The 18,594-nt window shown below is 43.8% G+C and overlaps 2 protein-coding genes across 20 annotated transcripts in view; both read left to right on the top strand.

Annotated features, from left to right (window-relative positions):
• The window catches only part of GLYR1 (glyoxylate reductase 1 homolog), a 31,397-nt gene extending 15,472 nt beyond the window's left edge, over nucleotides 1-15,925 (top strand). For 3 of the 8 annotated variants that reach the window (XM_080617624.1, XM_080617621.1, XM_080617622.1), the window contains 12 exons: nucleotides 267-509; nucleotides 3,445-3,531; nucleotides 4,448-4,504; nucleotides 5,601-5,651; nucleotides 5,768-5,841; nucleotides 7,655-7,754; nucleotides 8,870-8,980; nucleotides 9,284-9,385; nucleotides 10,418-10,580; nucleotides 11,380-11,559; nucleotides 12,055-12,179; nucleotides 12,539-15,925. In XM_080617624.1, coding sequence (XP_080473750.1) covers nucleotides 267-509; nucleotides 3,445-3,531; nucleotides 4,448-4,504; nucleotides 5,601-5,651; nucleotides 5,768-5,841; nucleotides 7,655-7,754; nucleotides 8,870-8,980; nucleotides 9,284-9,385; nucleotides 10,418-10,580; nucleotides 11,380-11,559; nucleotides 12,055-12,179; nucleotides 12,539-12,613 — 1,368 coding nt within the window. In that variant the 3' untranslated portion in view covers nucleotides 12,614-15,925. The remainder of the gene's footprint in view (nucleotides 1-266; nucleotides 510-3,444; nucleotides 3,532-4,447; nucleotides 4,505-5,600; nucleotides 5,652-5,767; nucleotides 5,842-7,654; nucleotides 7,755-8,869; nucleotides 8,981-9,283; nucleotides 9,386-10,417; nucleotides 10,581-11,379; nucleotides 11,560-12,054; nucleotides 12,180-12,538) is intronic. The other 5 variants (XR_013956809.1, XM_080617619.1, XM_080617618.1 and 2 more) reach the window with 5 other exon arrangements.
• The window catches only part of ROGDI (rogdi atypical leucine zipper), a 40,837-nt gene continuing 35,302 nt past the window's right edge, over nucleotides 13,060-18,594 (top strand). For 9 of the 12 annotated variants that reach the window (XM_080617625.1, XM_080617631.1, XM_080617634.1 and 6 more), the window contains exon 1: nucleotides 18,121-18,173. In XM_080617625.1, coding sequence (XP_080473751.1) covers nucleotides 18,124-18,173 — 50 coding nt within the window. In that variant the 5' untranslated portion in view covers nucleotides 18,121-18,123. Of the gene's footprint in view, nucleotides 13,153-16,868; nucleotides 17,061-17,982; nucleotides 18,174-18,594 lie in introns of those variants that run through there. The other 3 variants (XM_080617628.1, XM_080617636.1, XM_080617626.1) reach the window with 3 other exon arrangements.

An 18,594-nucleotide genomic window follows, 5' to 3' on the forward strand; every position in this document is an offset into this window, starting at 1 on the left:
GCATCTGTCTGCACACAATACCAGCAAGTCTTCAAGTGGCCTGTTCTGTTACTCCTTACTTAAACTGATGTGAGTTTGCAGGAGAACTAATCAGGACCTTCATTCACCAACTTCAAAGGGTAACAAATATCTAGTTTTCAAGTTACTATGCTGTTGTTTTGCTTGTTAGTAATCAGCACAGGGTCTTTCACATCCTTGGTTTTGCATGAAAATCATTCCAGCTCTTCTTTTCTTTCCTTACCATCTTCTGTTCTGTAATCTCTCAGGCATCTTCCCATAACTCCAATGAAGAAAAGAATCGGCATAATTCCAGTGAAGAAAGAGGCAAGCAATCTGCTGGTGAAGAGAAACGCAAAGCCAGTTTCCCTGAAGGGAAGTTGAAGAAGGGCACAGGGGAAGGAAAAAAGAGGGTCTCTTCTGTCTCATCAGAGAGAGGATCAAAATCACCTTTGAAAAGAGCCCAGGATCAGAGCCCCCGAAAGCGGGGGCGTCCACCCAAGGATGAGAAGGTTTGTGTTACGCATGTCCACCAGTGCCCTGTGGACTGTACAGATGGACTCAAGGGTTGACTGGCACCTTGACTAACAGGCCAGCAGGAAGAGTCAGTTCATTCTCAGGTTTTTTTAAGCTACTCTGTGTTACTACTTCTAGACCATTTGGCCCCCTAATACCTTTAGCAAGCATGTTGTTGATTCTTCCTGTAATTTTCACCAGTTAGTTATTTTGAGTGGCTCTTTTCACACCTTGAGAGGGCTTTGAGAGCTGTATCCTGAGACTCCACCTTTCGTCTTGCCCATCCCTCAAGTTCAGTTTGTGTTGGAAGGTTTATGAAGACATGGGTCTTCATATGATTCCAGACTTCTCCCATCTCATCTACTTGGTATGATTAAATGATTAGTAGTCTCACCACTTCATCCTCAGTACTTAGAGGGAGTGGTGTGTTCTTAAGGGCTAGGTAGGGCTTAAAGAAGAAACTCTTGTAGCCTGGGGAATCCACCAGAAGAATTAATTGCATTCATTCCAGCTTCTGTGCTATAGGATGTATTTCCATCCCTCCATCACAAAGATCCAAACTTGGAGCATTATTATTTTATGCCCATTAGTTCCCTGTTATATCTGGATGTTGTGGCAGCAACAATAGCCACCAGTACTTTGTCTACCCTTATCTAGAGTTCCGTCCTCTTTTATTTGTTGTGGAACTCACTGTTGTGGTCCAGATCTTCCTTTTCCAAATGGATAATTATTTCTTCAGTGGAACTTTACAATGCACATGCTCTGTCTTGAGACTACACCTGAAGACCATTGGAAGACCTCAGCTGATAAACCGTACAGCAATCTGCTTGCTCACCTGTGCTCCAAAGAGATCATGTTATGCCATGCTTCACAATCTTTGCTTTCAGTGTACTTCCGGATGCAGGTAGTCTTTGATCTCTAAAATGGTGAATGGATTTGCATTCGCTGGTTCAACAGCAGGCTCTTTCTTGATGTGGTAAAATTAAGCTGATAATCTCAGATAGTAGCTGTGAAGGAAATGCTGGATTTTTTTCAGAGCCATCTTCTGTTAAATGAGGCTGTACAACAAAGCCCATCAGTTTCTCCTTTTGGGGAGGAGCTGGAGGAGGGGAGGAACAGATGTGTATTTGTGAATTTTTACTAATAATTATAGAATTTGTAATATGACTGATGCAGGAAAATACTTCTCATGCAACATACTTTCACCTTTCAGAGTGTCTTGCTATGAGCCTGTTGTAGCTTCACATATTTCTGTCACAAGGCCACAGGGCCTTTTTTTCTGCTTGCCGTGTGTTTTTGTGTCTTTGAGCTAGATTCATTCCAAAATTAATCAAAACTAATAGCTGAGAGAATTCTGATCATGCTGACACATTGCATGCTTAGGTTTTACAGTATTAGCTACCTCAGAGCATCAGAGTGCTTTGAGTGAGTTGGGATAGTAGAAATCATTTTACTGGCAAATTGCAAGAGGACTGGTTTTAAACAGCATATCACAAAGAGGTGGCCAGCTATGTGATAAATGTCTAGCCCAAAATCATGAAAATAAGCAGGCTAGTGTAGGAAAGTAGCTTCTGGAAAGTAATGTACTGACAATTAAAGAAACTGCTGTGAAAATATAATAGTACTGCTGTAATACGATTTTGCAGCCTGTGAAATAATTTTAGAATTTTGTTGTTGTCTTGCCTGGTTCTCATAATTTCCCCAAATTCTTAGCTCTGAGATAGAAAACACTAATGTCACTGTCCTGCATTACTGCAGTGTTGGGATTTGAGGGGGTTTGCACCATCACAGTCCAAATTGTGGTTTTCCAAACAATAAGAATGCACAAAATTCAAGAACCCAGTTGTTGCTGAGGCATGTTCTATATAGAAATGCTTTGTAGGCATACATGGTCATTCAAATACTCTTGTTCTTAAGCTTACATGCCTGTTTTCAGAGGACCAACATGACCAGTTGAAACAGCAGCATGGTCTCTAAAGAGAGAATTTTAGTGTGCAGGGCTCTCCCTAGACACTTTAAGGTTGGAGACTGATGTGTAAATTGTCCCTGCTAATAGATGAAACAGTTGCATCAATCTAGGGTAGTCTTAGCAGTCAAGACTCCAGCACTCCTGCTCTTACTTTTTTTGCAAACAGCGCTCTTCTCTTGTGATTCTGCATAGACACTAAGGTACATTGTGCATTTACCGAAAGTAGTTTTGGAGGGAAGATTATATTATTCCATTTCTGAACCCTCATTTCAGGAAGATAACACATACTATGCTGAAGTCCTTTACATTCTCTTCCTATAACATAAAACCCTGTACGTCTATAGCTTATGTCTATGAGCTATAGCATGAAGACTTATTTTAACCTATATACCTTTGGGAAATAAGACAGATAAATTTTAATCTCTTCAACAGTTTAAAAAAAGAATTATCATGACATTACAAATCATGGGCCTGTTGAGGGAATGGGACAGTCCACATATCAGTTCTGTCTCATGGATTGTGCAAACTTGAGCAGATGTGACTGTCAGCCACAGGCTTAGAAGGTAGGCGACTTGTTTTTAAGATGGGAAGGTTGGAAGAGTTAGACCTCTGTGCAGAGGTCTGCATCCACCAGGGGAAAATGCTGGATCAGATGTGATCGTTTGTTTCTCTGCTCGTTGCATGATTACACAATTGCAATGATTCCTCTTACATATGAAGAATGGATTCTCCAGAACTGATAACTATGATTGGTTTGCTTCGTTGGCAGTTCATGTTTTTTTCACCTCACCTGTGTTTGCTAATACAGTGTGTGTTTAACTATGAACACTTCATGGAATGGCATGTGACATGGAAGGCATTTGTAGTGCTTTTCAAAACTATGTGCTCATATTATCAACTTGCTGTGGCCAGCCACTGAGCCAGGTTGTAAGCTCTTTCTGCTCCTCTTTTTGTCTCCTCAGGACCTCACAATTCCAGAGTCAAGTACAGTGAAGAGAGTGATGACTGGAACAGTGGCTGGATTTAAATGGCCACCAAGCGTCAGTGAGGTGAGAAACTTTACAATATATGTGATTTAGGAACTGAGTTTGTTGAAGCAAATCTAGAAGCTCTTGTCTGGGCTGTAAAACAGCGAGATCTTCTTTTCCTCTTGTAGGAACACAAATGCTCTTGGTCTGTCATTCTGAAGTGTAACAAAGCTAGACGATATCCCGGGCAGTTAAGACTGAAATCTCATTTCCCAACATACTACTTTGTGGAACTGTTTGCAGATTCACAGTAAATGTGCTGCATTCAGTTTTGCACTTCTTGTTTCAAAAATATTTCTGGCACTGGCTTCATAGAGCTGAAGGAGATGATATGGATAGGCTCTCCCTGTCTGAATATTATCATACAGGATAGTTTCATTTGATTTCTCTCATAGGCAGCTTTTGGAAGTCTTTCATTTTTTATGCATAAATAAGTGTTCAATAAAGCAGAGTAAGAGCAGTGTGACTGACAGGTAGTGCTTCTGATGCTCACTGGGGAGGTTAGATACTTGGGTTTACAGCCCTTGTTCCTGTTAATATGGGTTGCCTAGCATGTGACAGTGCTAGGTGTAATCCAGAGCCGATTCCCAGAATGCTGTTTTAAGGAGTTCCCTGGAAGCTGGAAAAAAATGTTTTCATTCCCTTGGGAAGAGGGTGAAGTGGGATATGAGATCTCTTCCTCCCATGTTAATCTTGCTCATAATCTTCTCTGGTTTTCCAAAGCTAGAGGAATTTGATTTGAATGGCTATGATTTTGAGAATGAAACACAATATAAACTGCTTAATTGAAACAGGCTGTTTGATACAGCTGATACGTTTAATATTTTCCACCTTAATTTGTCATTCTTGCGCAGCTCGAGAGAACGAGGGAATTGTGCTGTGGTTGCTCAGTGACTCTCTGGGAATGTTTCTTAGCCTGTGCTTTCTCTTTCTGTAGCCTGTGAAGGACAGTGATCCACACTTCCATCACTTCCTGCTGAGTCAGACAGAGAAGGTGAGGATTTGGCAGACAGGATTATTCTCCTGGTCTGTCTAGTTTGGCATCCTGCCCTGTACTGAGATTAAGTACAAGGAGTATGTGTAAAGAGTTCATCACAAGAGTATCACACATAAAGAGCATGTGATACTCTGTTCTTCAGGGGCTAGGGGCAATTGGATTCTCATGTGTTTAATTACTTCCTAGCCTTAAGGTTTAGAATGATTTGGCATTGAGTTCAGTGAATACTTTAAGTAATTAAAGATAATCTCACACCAGGATTTGACAGTTCTGTTGCAAATTCTGTAGATTGAATGTTGAGGGGTAGGAAAGGATGGTTTTCTGTTTAAAATCCCTGTTGTTAGGTTGTCTTCTGTTTTCCTACCAGTTCCTTCATCTGGATGAACTTGTCAACTAACTGAATATGGCAGAATTTCCAGGACCAGAAAAGCTCCGTGTAAAATATAGCCAATTTATCTCCTGAGAGTCAGAATCCTTGCAGGATTTTATCTTCGGCAGTGAACATCAGGAGGAAAAGAAAAGATCAAATCAAATGAAAAAGGATTTATATCTAGCTGAGGATCTGGGCAGAGCCAGAAGGATTAAGAGCAGCTAACAGTTGTAATCTAGACTAGCCTTACCATAAGCAGCATGGGAAGGAGCAGCCTTCACCTTAACATTTGTTGACAACCACCTGCCTTCTCACATTAACAAGAAGGTTTTGCTTCCACAGCTGCATGGACTTACTGAGCATAGGTAGGAGGCAAAGCACTCTATGGCAGGCTTTCAAGATCTCTGTTTAATTTGGGCCAAATGAGAGAGTAGGGTTGCCCTAGGTCCTTTCCTGTAGAGGAGCCAGTCATGCGAATTACAGATGGTAGTTTGCAGTACCTGCTGGGGCAGGGTGAGAAGGGAGGAGCTTAGTGTGTTGCAATAGGGGTTTTTTTTTTTTCATTATTTTCTCCCTTTGAAGAAAGCCTGAGAGCTTTCCTCCTTTGCATATTGTGGTGGGTAGGTGAGCTGCCTGTTTTTGTCTAACAAGGATATGTCCCATTTGCTCAGCAGAGCAAATCAGCACTGTCCTTTCCCTGAATGCTTTGTCTTTTCCATGCAGCCAGCTGTCTGCTATCAAGCCATTACAAAGAAGCTGAAGGTTTGTGAAGAGGTAAGGCCAATCTTGGTTTTGGCGGGTTTTCTTATTGTCTTGAGGACTTACAGTTCCTCCAGAGCTGTGCACTCTATTTTTTTTTTTTTTTCCCCTCTTCCCTCCCCCCACCCCAGGAAACAGGATCCACCTCCATCCAGGCAGCAGACAGCACAGCAGTCAATGGCAGTATCACGCCTACAGACAAAAAGTAAGATCTCCAACACACTTCAGCCATTTCCCTTTTTCTCCTTCCCAGCTCAGACATGCAGCCATTATCCAGCTTGTCACTGAGAATAAATAAACCTAATGTTTCCCTCTGACTACAGATCTCCTCTGTCCTTGTGTGAAAGTCTGATTTGGGGTGCGGGAGGGGAGAAGGCAGCTAAAAACAAACAAGGGCTGTACAGTAGAAAAATTCAGAATAAGGTCTGTCCTGGATAAGTTTGCAATTCAGGGGTTTTCTGCAGTTGCTCTTTTCCTGTAAGGCATGCTGCAGAACATTAAGCATTGTTACTTCCGAATGCTGTGTGAGGCAGAAAGATAAAAGGGTACTTTTCTCCTGTAGTGTCTAGCAGTTGAGTGAGGTTATTTAATCGCTCTCATGAGCACGTAGAAGACAAGAAGACGAGGGAGGCATGTTCTCCCACCGCAAGAGCTTTGCTGTGTAGCACATGAGCTTTCTGGTTTCTTCTAACGTCCCTCTTCTCCTTTCTAGAGTGAGAGAAGCCTAACTTGAGCTTCCTGTTTCACTCTGTAACTTCCGCTCTGTTCAAATTGAGCTCAGACCACAGCTTGCTGTTTGCCATTAGGGTCGTTCTCATGGGATGTCAGTTCTCAAATGCACTCCAGGGGAACTACAATAACAATGAATCTGTTCAGGTAAAACAGTATCACAGGAATATGTGGTTCAGAGGTGGGTTGGGAGAGAAAGAGTATCTTGTCTGTTTTAGAGACTTGAAAATAGGTGGACCTTGTTTAAGTGACTTGCTCTGACTTGTCTAAATGAGTTTGCTCTAACAAAGGCGGCATGGCCAGCTGGGTGAGTGCAGGTGGCTTGCAAAAGCCAAAGCACATCTGTAGTGTGGCTAATTCTGAAGAATTAACTGGGGAATTGCCAGGCAGATTTTGTTGTGAAGTTACGTCAGACATGTAACTGAACACTTCAGAATCTCCTTATAGAGTTGTTGGTTTGGTAGGAAGCTACATGATATATAAAAGGATCCTTGCCGCAATAACTGCGAAGGAATTCCTGTTGCAGGTAACTGTAGGGGTGGAGCTTTTTAGCACGTTGTCTTTTTGTTGAACAGGGAGAACAAAACTTTGGCCAGCTTTGGGAGGGTAGGAGGAGGAAGGCAGCTGGTGTCTGGAACTATTGTAGCGTTGCTCATGGTGACCTGTACTGGACTATTGCTTCCTTTCTGTGCCTGTCTGAAATCACGGCTGTGAAGCAGAAGCTACTTTTAAGCATCACACACAGACCTAGCCCTGTCTAGTTAGGTCTGTGTGTGATGCTTAGCCCATCAGTCCTTGCTGAGCTTTATGAAAATAAAGATTGTAATGTATCATTCAGTAGTATAAGCAAGTCATTGTACACGTGACAGTTTAAAAATCAGAAAATTAGAGAAGCACCTGTTGATCTCTGAAAGTTCCCTTTGTCTTCTATAAGGCAGTGGCTGGCAACAGAAAGCAAAAGAGGAATAATTTTAATAAAACAAATCCTCCCAGACAAACAAAAAACCCAGACCAACCAAACCTGTTACATTTTGGTAGTCTTCTGAAGCAGACTAAAGAGATTCTTCAGGAAATTGTTAGGGATGCTTGGTAAGCAAAATAAACACCAGCTTGCTTTAAAAGCTCAGTATCTGCCTATTCTAGCTCTGGCTGAAGTTGAATGTGTTTGGTTTTGGTGTGGTTTTGGGACTTTGCTGGTGATGCTCCAGGGTTTGTTCTTCATCTCTAAGACCATGAGAGGCTGGCACCAATTTCTTTCTCTTGCATTAATGTTTATCTCTTCCTCTCAGGATAGGATTTCTGGGACTTGGCCTTATGGGAAGTGGCATTGTCTCCAACTTACTGAAGATGGGTCACACTGTCACTGTCTGGAACCGGACTGCTGAGAAGGTAGGCATGTTCTTAAGGTACAGATGATGAAATTTAAGCTTTTCTAAATGTGTGAGAGGATGCCCAAGAAACACAAGTATATGCTTGCCACCTTGTTTGTTATTAATTCCTAGGTGATTTTTGGGAGCCACTTTTGACTAGATGAAGCTGTAGTCCGTTATAGTGTGGTCACACTCCTGTGTGAACAGTCCCTGTCCCATTGCCATTTTGTATGAGAGGAGAGAGTTTCCAGAGCAATTACAACCTTGTGTATGTGTTGGGGAATGCAATGTAAATTGCCTCTGGAAATACTGCTCATATAAATAGACAAGTCATTGTCTCATGGAACCAAACAAAAAGACTTGCTTGGGAGTTGATCTCAGGAGTGGTGTTTTAAGATGCAGACCACAACCTTGTCTACACATCCATTGTTCTGTTCATGTGGCAGTAACAAAGATTCTGTTGAAAACCTGCTGTGTCGTAAGACCAGGGTGAGAAGGGTTTTATAGGTATATTCAAAGTAAAGGTGGAGCTTATATTACAGTTGTATTCTAGCCGGTATTATCCTTTGTAGTGGAGGAGGAAAAATAGGTAACTAGGGGAGTGGTGGTACTTGGATGGTACTGTGGAATATCAGAGGCAGGAAGAACACTGTGGTTACTTTGGTAAAAGGGGTTGAAAGATTTATTTTTTTTTTTTTTAACTGCAAAAACTGGCTAATAGGAGGGGATAGAATAAGAAGGAGCTAAGACTCTGAAGTGGCAGGCCACTGAAACATGTCTCAGCTGTGTGTATTCCTGTTTACTGTCCAGTAACGCATTTTTCTATGTCTGTTTACCATTATTATTCTTCTCATCTATCCTCCAAACCTGACAACCTTCAGTCTCTTATTTCACCAAAGCATTCTCTTTCCTGTGTCTTTCTTTGAAGTTCTTCACTTGGGGCTTCAGAAAAGCTGCAGAAGAGCCCTTGTATGTGTGTATGGACAAACCAACAGCTGACAACCCAGTTGCTATGAATATGCCTGACTCCTTTTGAATTTGGTTCTAGCAGCAGACTTTGTTTCAGCAAAATGCTAGAGAACCCATTTGCTCCAGACTTAATTTTTCTTACATTTGGATTTGTGACTTTTGCAGTGTGATTTGTTCATCCAGGAGGGGGCACGGCTGGGAAGAACCCCCGCTGAAGTTGTCTCCACCTGTGACATCACCTTTGCCTGTGTATCAGATCCAAAAGCAGCAAAGGATGTAAGGATTAGCTCTTATTGTTCCTCCACCAGCTAGACTATATGATAAGTCACTGCCAGTCCTGATTTCTACCAGCCATGGTAGGCTGGATAGGTCATTGAAGATGCTGGGCAGTGTAGCTGTGTAAAAATAAATGTCCCAACAAAAATCATACTTTTAAAAAAATAACCCCTGGGGGCTCGGTTTTGACATCCCTGTAGGATTCCACCAATGCAGTGCCATGCTTACTTGAACTGCTTTTTTGCAGGATTGGAGTTTCTTTGCAGACACCCTATTGCTTTACTGTTCTTCTGTTTCCCACAGCTGGTACTGGGTCCGAGTGGAGTGTTGCAGGGTATTCGCCCAGGGAAGTGTTATGTGGATATGTCCACCGTGGATGCAGATACAGTCACAGAGCTGGCCCAGGTAATCACATTGAACTGAACTTCTGCCATCTGTGATTCAGCAGCAGTACTGCAGTTCTTGTTGCTTCAGGGAGTAAGCTGTTGATAATAAAGATGCTTCTGAAGATTCTTGGGCTTCTTTCAGGAAACGCTCAAGTCCCAGGAAAATAGGACAACATAAACTGTCAAATCTTGACTAGCAAACAAAGTTGGACAAGACATTCCCAGATAATAAAACAAAGCCTGTAGATTAGGCAGGGCTGTTAGGTGGCAGCAATGCAGACAGCAGCCAAATTTTGATCCCTTAAGGAGTATTTGTAGCAGATTGGTATTCTGTAGCAAACTGGAGAACAAAGCACTGTCTAGATTAGTAACTGCCCTTAAATTGATAAAATGCCTAATCTATTTTAAATGTTCTGATTGGGGAAAAAGAATGCCTTCATGTTTCATTTTGTAGAAATATAGAGAAGATTTCTGTAGACACGTTCTGAAGTAGTATCTTTGATATCCTTTTTGACATCATTATTGTTATTCTCTGCCCTAAAGGCAATGTGTGGTGTTGCATGAGGAAGAGGAGCTGGTTTTGATGAAGTTTCAGCAGACATGTTGGCGACATGGTCGTGTACAACATGAATTGGGAGAGTGAGGAGTTGTAATATTAGTAAACCTGTGGCTAAAGAGATCTCTCAAGGGCCTTTACTCTTTGCGGAAAAAGAAGGGGGATATCTTCTTGGATTCTTATACCACATGTACAGCTTCATTGTCCATTACTGGTACCATGGCAAAAGCACCTAGGTTCAGCTTCTTAAAACACACACAGTAGTGATGGGTGTAGGAAAGTGTTGCTGGAGTATGAGAGCAATTCTCTAGTACCATTTGCAGGATGGAGCATGTGTTAGTGTTTTCCTCTCTTTATGTGTCTAAGCTATTTATTCTGCTTTAAAATTCTGTCCTCAGGGACATGAATGCCCTAAACAATGTTCTTGCTGTACTGCCTACACAGCATCAATGCATGCTGTTCATGCACAGCTAACCAGAGATACTCTTTTTCCAGGTGATCGTGTCCCGGGGTGGTCGCTTTTTGGAAGCACCGGTCTCAGGAAATCAACAGCTATCTAATGATGGGATGCTTGTGATCCTGGCAGCTGGCGACAGGGGTTTATATGAGGACTGCAGTAGCTGTTTCCAAGCGATGGGGAAGACCTCATTTTTTCTAGGTAATTGAAACACAATGGGCCTGATAGCAGTTTCTTAGTCAGTGCAAGGACTGAGAATTCCAGCAAGGAGTCAAAAGGCATATGTGTTCTCTGTTTCTTGTCTCCATAGGCAGTATGCCTGTTCTTCTGGAACTTGGCTGATTTCCGAGCTTCCAGCCTAACTGGAGGTTTAACTGGGGTTCTTTAGTCTGGAAAAGAGAAAGCTTAGTGGGGACGTTATTGCTCTCTTCAATTACCTGAAAGTAGGGTGGAGAGAGAAGATGGCTGGTGTCTTCTCCCAAGGAACAAGTGACAGGACAAGAGAAAATGGCCTCAAGCTGCACCAGAGGAGATTTAGACTGGATATTAGGATCAATTTCTTCCCCAAAAGGGTTGTCAGGCGTTGGAACAGGCTGCCCAGGGCAGTGGTGGCATCACCGTTCCCGGAAGTGTTCACAAACCATGTAGACGAGGCCCTTAATGACACGGTTTAGTGGTGGCCTTGACAGTGCTGGGAAAAGTTGCACTTGATGATCTTAAAGGTCTTTTCCAACCTGGTTGATTCTGTGATTTTTCTTTTGAATACTGGCTCATTTTGGAGAATCCATGCTGCTTTTAATTTTAAATCTTACTTTCTTACAATTTCTTCCTTCCTTTGAGTACTTGCAAAATGGGTGAGTTTCTGAAGTCTTTCTGCGGAAGGGAGAGTTGCCAAGTGCTTAATATGAAGAGTCTGGTAGTGTTAATACTGTGTGGGATGGGGCAGCAAGGCTGCTGTATCTGTTCCGGAGGAATGTCCAATGGTATGTCTCACTCCCAGGTGAAGTAGGCAATGCTGCCAAGATGATGCTGATTGTCAACATGGTCCAAGGCAGCTTCATGGCAACGATAGCAGAAGGACTGACTTTGGCTCAAGTGACCGGCCAGTCCCAACAGACCCTTCTGGATATCCTCAATCAGGGACAACTTGCCAGCATCTTCCTGGACCAGAAGTGCCAAAGTAAAGCTCTCTTACATTGTTTTATTACAGGACATTTGCCACAACCTAGCAGCATTTCAGATAATGGCAGAAGGGAGAAAATAACTATCCCATCTTCATCAGTTTGGGATTCTGGGTATTTTAAGCATTCTGGAAATGAAGAGCTGAGTTTCATTCCTTTCTCTTCATAGCCAGGGATTCTGAGAATTCCCCCCAAGCTCTGCATGGTCTACAGCCTGCTTAGGATTTGAGTTCACAGTGAGGATTTCACTGGGCCAGGGTAATAACTGAAGTGGAGGGCAAGCTGCTTTGCAGTCAGTTTACTTTGTCAGTGGGCAGTAGTGACATCTGCTGTGGCCAGATAAAGGTAGAGGGCAGAGAAACAGAAGAGCTAAAAGCAGTGTTCCCAGTGCTCAGCATGGGAAAGGGAAGTTTGGTGTGGAGTTGCATGCCCTTGCAGTGTGGGCTTGATTTACTTTTGTCATGCTTATTTTTTGTATGCATTCCTCTCAACAGATATCTTGCAAGGAAACTTTAAACCTGATTTCTACCTGAAATACATACAGAAGGATCTTAGATTAGCTATTGCACTGGGTGATTCTGTCAACCACCCAACTCCCATGGCAGCTGCTGCCAATGAGGTAAGAGTTACTCAGTTTTCAGATGTCTGTTAACTCAAAGTTTCTTCAGTAGAGCCATTTGTCAACAAGAGCCAAAATCTTAAGAATTACATCATCTCTATAACAAGGGAACAGTGATTGAAATACATTTTGAGTAGGATGGAACTGAATTTATTTTGATTTTAGAAGCCCTTAGAATGTCACATGAGTAAACAGGGATGGCCTCACCAACACCTGATGCGTTCTGATTTGTGCTGCTCCAATGACTTGACATACAAAGCAGTTCTCTGTTTTGCAGTGGTCAGGAAAGTAGTTTTTCTGCTGAGGACAGGCTTTGCACAAGCACAGGCACTGATACTTTCCTAATTTCTCTTCTCCAGGTCTATAAACGAGCAAAAGCATTGGACCAATCAGACAACGACATGTCTGCAGTGTACAGGGCCTACATCCACTAGGCTACACCGTTCTTACTCTTAATACTATGATTAATATTATTATGATACTGGGTTTTAACTCTGGACCAGTCCATCTCTGTCTTTCCATTTACTTTTATATACAGACTTTGAGATCTGCCATGGAGGCAGCTGCTGCAGTGAGCCTTCCCCTGGTGGCAGAAGGGGGGGAGGAGGGGGCTTGGATTGTTGCAGTCTAATTAGAAAAATCCATGCCATGCACTGACAGTCATGGAACAGAACAGTGGCGGCTTGTTCAGAAGCTCTGAGGCAACTCTGCCAGAAATCTGCTGCTTGGCTGCTTTTATTTTCCTCTTTGTATGCTTGTCCAAGATGCTGTTTCTAATGATCCCTTTTCTTCTTTGCCGTGAAATAATGTGTGTGTTGGACTCTCTGCATCTAGAGGACAGATGACATACATCGCATCTACCTATGAATATCAGTAAAGTCCTTGGTCCCAAGTAAGGTGAGGAGCATTCCTGTTAATCGGCCACTGTTAGAGAACAAAGCACCTCCCATGGAGGAGAATGGCAGTTCAGAAGGTAATGGGGTTGCATGCAACACTGTCTTGATTCTGTTTCTTTTTAAACTTCCATCTCCCCAAAACACTGATGGAGGAGTTCCTTGTACAGTTAAGAAGAACAGATTACATCCATGTCTTCCACTGTACAGACAGCTATAGGTTAAGGAACACAAACCTTAATGAAAATGAGAGAATGCCAGTGTTAAGTGAGCCTCCTAAAAAGCTAATCACAGCTGCCCATCCCAAAAACAGCATTGAAGATCAACACGTTTGCATAGAAAACTGCAAGAGTAACATGTAGCCTAAAACTGAGACAGAGATACTCTGGGGAAGGAGCAAACCTTAGGATTGCTCCTGGTCTTAGCTTATGTTGTGTTGCTTCACTTGTTTTATTGTTGTTTTTTTTATCCTTGTAGACAGTAATGACAAAAGTGTCTTGGATTACAGCAGTGTCACAATCAGAGTGATGAGTCTGAGAGGGGCGAAAAGAACAATTATAGAGCAAAGAGGCTGGGATTCCTGAGCTGCTTCCCACGCTGTCTGGCCTTTGCATGGTCATTATATCCCTTAGCCTGTTTGCCCATCTGAAAAGGTGGGTGATGATTGCCTACCTCACAGGGATGTTTTTCTGTACTGATTAGTGATCTTTATACATGTCATATTTTCCGTACATGTTCTTAGTGTTACTACTATGGGCATGACACTAGCACAGTGTGAAACTTTTTCCTGTGCCTGTGACTTTCTGGCCAGATAGTAACTTCTAGAAAGACTAGGAAATAAAATGGGAGGCTAAGGCCACTCACTGCTGAGCTTCTAGCTTTCTAGACTAGAAATACGGGACTTTTAACTGCAGATGCCAAGGCTGGAAAGCAGAGATGCTCTCAGTGTTGCTAGCAGAGTAACCCAGAGCCTGTCTCTCAAAAAATTCACAGAGCATGTTTGGTTTTTTCCTTCCCTTTCCTTCCCCTTCACCCTTGTTGTTCTCAGCATTAGCCTTTTAGGAGGGTTCTTGCATTTTTGACTTGAGAGTTAGTAAAATGCCAGTAAGAAATTTTATTGGCCAAAATCTCTTCAGTGGCACAATCTCCTTTCTTGGGTTGGGATTCTGATAGGAAAGAAAGCAAATTCAAATGAGACCATGTTCCTTTAAACCTGTGAGGTCTGGCCCTCCTGCCATCTTATTTTTCTGGTAACTTCATGACTGTGTAAGGAAATGTTCCTGTGAGTTAGAATTTCTTACCAATCCTGCTTTGTGCAGCATATGCATATGATTCAGGGGCACCTTATTAAGAAAGTATCAGATACTTGTTATGAATTGTGACATCTAACACCTAATGCTGTAAATGTTACTTTGTTGACTGTTTCACTGCCTGTGATCACCATTATTTGTGTGCTAATAATTGTGTTACACATTATGTCCTGTGGTGAACATCTAGTAATAGAACTGTTAGACATCAGTTTGCCCATTTGTCAGTGGTATGCGTGAACAATACTAGTTATACATGTTTCTTAGACAGTGCAACTGTCATCCTGCATGTAGATATCCATATTAAAGGCACATATAACTACCCAGGATAACCAGCCATTAGCCTGCTTTTGACACACTTGCGCTTCCCCTATCCAGAAGAGCTCAGCTGTTAGCATCAGAAGTCCTTGGTTAAACATACTGCAGTTAAGAAATCATTTATGTGAATTGTGTATTGAGGACATCTGGGGAAATGGTGTTTTCGGGGGCAGGAGGTAAGTTTTAGGTTTTATAGTATAAGAAATCTTTTGGGAGGAAAAGGAAGGTACTGTCCTGGGTCCAGTTAAGAATGGAACTGTGCTGAGCCAGTGCAGCAGCATCCCTGACCTGTCCCTGCGGAGGTCTTTTGGGCGAGAGTGAAGGTGAATGGGTCTGAGCAAAGGGAATGGAGGATCTCCCTCTTCTTTACTTTGTGGTGCCTCTGGATGGAGTGAGAGTACAAAAGGAGGTCTCAAGTCCCGTGACCTGTGTTTCATAGTGAACTCAACTGTATTTGTGAGCGGGAGAAACACTCCCTAGCACCTTGCTGCTGCAGGTTTTATTTTCCAGAAATACTGTAGTACTCAAAACGAATTTGATTATTTATGTGGGAGTGGCAGGTGCAGACTAGTTCAACACTGTAATTTATCCTGAGAAAGACTGACTGCAGCTTCCTGGCGAGGAAGGTGGATGTGGAGTGGCTGGAGGGTGAGGTACACTCACTGGTGGGCCAGGGAGGAGCAGGAGACTGAGGGCTCTGATGTGGATATGAAGTGAGGAGGGAGGAAATGGTGAAAACCCAACTGCTTCAGATGCCATTTGAGATGAACTCATGTCAGTCTCACTCAGATTCTTGTATTTATGTCTGTAGCCTCTGAACATGGATCTTCATCTGTTCTACACCTGAGATTTGGGGGAGGAAAAAGGGGGAAGCTGAGATGCTCTAACAAAACTGGCTAGTCAGTGTTGTCTTAATATTGTTGAGAATTCTGTAAAGTTCCTTTTATGAGGATTTCTGTTTTAGCAGTTTGCTTTTTTTGACTCCCTCCTTTTAAAAGAGAAAATGTGACACTTGTGAAAAGCGTGTAAGAAAAACTTTTCTTTCCTAAATGATAGATCCTATAGTTAATTAAGGTTGTGAATTTTTATTTTTTGCCTTGTTTTTAATTAATGTTTGTCATTCAGAATAGGATGTGTGAAAATGTTTAAATGGCAAAACAAAAAGATTTTTTTTTTTTTGTGCAATTAACAAAGCAACTGGCAAAAAGAATAAAACCTTTCTTGGTAACACGATGTTCTTGTGACAGTTCCTAAAGCCTATCGAACCTCAAGTGCGGCACTAAAGAATTGTGTGCATTCTTCAAAACATTCAAAACTCAGAGATGCTGGAAAGCACTAGTATGCCTGAGAGCATTTTGGGCCTTGCAGAAGCCTGATCTTGTCAGTGAGGCACTACAAAGGATTAATTGGGATAGATTCCAGACTCTACATGCAGAGGGCTGTGTGCACCTGGGCTAAGAGGAGGAGGAAGGCTTAGTATTAAAGCAAGGGATGCTGAGAGGTGGAGGCCCAGGAATTTTCTGATGTTGGTGACTTCTTGTGTTGACCAGGTATTGGGAGCCTGGTGCCCAGTTGCTCTGTCTGGAGCACCCGTCCTTCTGGCTTTTGGTGTTTTTTGAGCACTAATTCTTAAGAGCACCAACTCAGCAGTGAGTGGGGTTTCCTGGGACAAGATCACCTAACTGAAGTGTGTGCAAGCTCCAGAATACTGCTTTATGATGATCCAGGCAGCAGTTGCTGTTGAACAGCAGTAGATGTTCATTTACTGAGGTGTAAGGGGCCAGTACTTGATATGCTTTAGCTAATATGAATGACAGATGCTACAGTAAGGAAAACCTCAAGTTTAGCACTGTAATTAAAAGCAATGCAGAAGGTGGGGGAGCAAGGCCACAACATTAGAGTTGTGCCTACAGCAGGAACAGGTAGTAGCAGAATTTTATGTGCTCTGTGAGTGAACAGTGCCTTCCATTCCACAGCCACCTCGCTGATGCAGTGAAGCTGATGATGCTCTTAGCTTCGCCACCTGTCACCTGCAGTAAATCTAGCATTTAAACCCACTAACTTCAACAAAGAGACTTCAATGCCAGAATGAATTTATTGCAGTTTCAGAGTTTTGAGATGAAACTGATGAGAATTCCAAGTCTTTACCCATTATTCATAGAATCATCACAGAATCACAGATTGGTTTGGGTTGGAAAGGACTTTAAAGCTCATCGAGTTCCAACCCCCTGCCACAGAGAGGGACACCTTCCACTAGGCCGGGTTGCTCCAAGCCTTGTCCAGCCTGGCCTTGGACACTGCCAGGGATGAGGCAGCCACAGCTGCTCTGGGCAACCTGTGCCAGTGCCTCAGCACTCTCACAGGTGTGTGAAACGTGCTCACTTCTAAAAAATTTATTAGGGACAAAGCCAGTGGATCAAAGAAAACAGTGCTGGGCGCATGACCATAGCCAGAGGCGCTCCGTTGTACCCATATGCAAGCTTTTTATCCATTATCCATTGCATCAGCTAAATACATATTCATAGTTATCCCGGGAACAGGGAGAAACTATTACAATTGCTTCTCAAAAAGGATTTCCATAAGTCCACCCTGGTTGCCTCCTTTTGGCACATGCTCGCTGCCTCCTGGTGGTCGTCTCCGCGGTCTTTGGGGATGAAGTAAGACGTCTTCCTCTAAGGTGAACTTTTCACCCTGGGTCTTGAGCCAGTTCTGACCAGTCCTGTGGGTGTTAGTTCTTTCAGTTTCTCTCACTGGTGTGACATTATAGGATGGTCATGTTTGATAAGCTTTTATCTTCTGCAGGCCACATATGCTTGGTGAAAGCAAAATTTCATTAGCCCTTTTATTACCTCTCACACAGGGAAGAACTTCTGCCCAAGATCTCATCTCAGTCTCCCCTCTGTCAGGTTAAAACCATTCCCCCTTTTTCTGTCCCTACAGGCCCTTGCCCAAAGCCCCTCTCCAGGTTTCTTGTAGCCCCTTTAGGCACTGGAGCTGCTCTAAGGTCTCCCCTTAAGGAGCCTTCTCTTCTCCAGGCTGAACAAGCCCATCTCTCTCAGCCTGTCTCCAGAGCAGAGCTGCTCCAGCCCTCGCAGCATCTCTGTGGCCTCCTCTAGGCTCGCTCCAACAGCTCCACAAAGGCAATGAAAACACAGGAGGAACACAGCTTGCCTTGGGGTTCCAATTTTACCCAAAGTGGCCTATCTCAATCCCAGCGGTAGCTGGTGCCTTCCTACCGGTACCAGTGTCACACCCACCGGCGCTGTCCCTCCTGCGCCTAACGTCACCTCGCCACGCTTCCGTTGCGCAGGGAACGCGGTGCTGCCCAATCAGTCGAGGCCTCGGCTGCGTTGCCGGGCAGAGAAGCAGTGGTTGTAGCCAATGGCGGAAGCCGAGGGCGCAGCGAGGGGGCGGGGCCGGCGGCGGATGACGGTATGGCGGCGGCGATGGCGAGCGCGGTGGAGCGGGTGGTGTTGGTGAGTCGGCTGGGCTGGGAGGCGGCGGTTCTGGCCGCTATCTCTGCTCGTGGACTGGGCGGTTAGCCGCAACCCCCTGGTTGGCTGCGGCGCTCTGTGAATGCTGCCCTGTTACCGCTGTGTGCGCTGCGGTGAGGCTTTGATGCCAGCTCCGGGCTCCGGTGCCGTGTTGCCCTAAGCCCTACTCCTCCCCGCAGACCCCCTCTTCAGCTACTGTGGCGGCCCTCTCTGAGCTGGCCTCCACTGGCGCAGGCCGCGGACGCGCAGGGGTTGCTGCCGCTCCTTGCGCTGGCCGCGGTCGGGTCCGGGCGCAGGTGGTTGCCCTGCCTACGGCAATCACTGGTTGAGTTACATGACCTTGGTGTTTTTCATAGCCCAGCCTTCTGCTTGGTGGAGGACCAGCCCCAGCAAATGATAGGCA

The sequence above is a fragment of the Psittacula echo genome (genome assembly GCF_963264785.1).
Source record: "Psittacula echo genome assembly, chromosome: 5".
NCBI lineage: Eukaryota > Metazoa > Chordata > Aves > Psittaciformes > Psittacidae > Psittacula > Psittacula echo.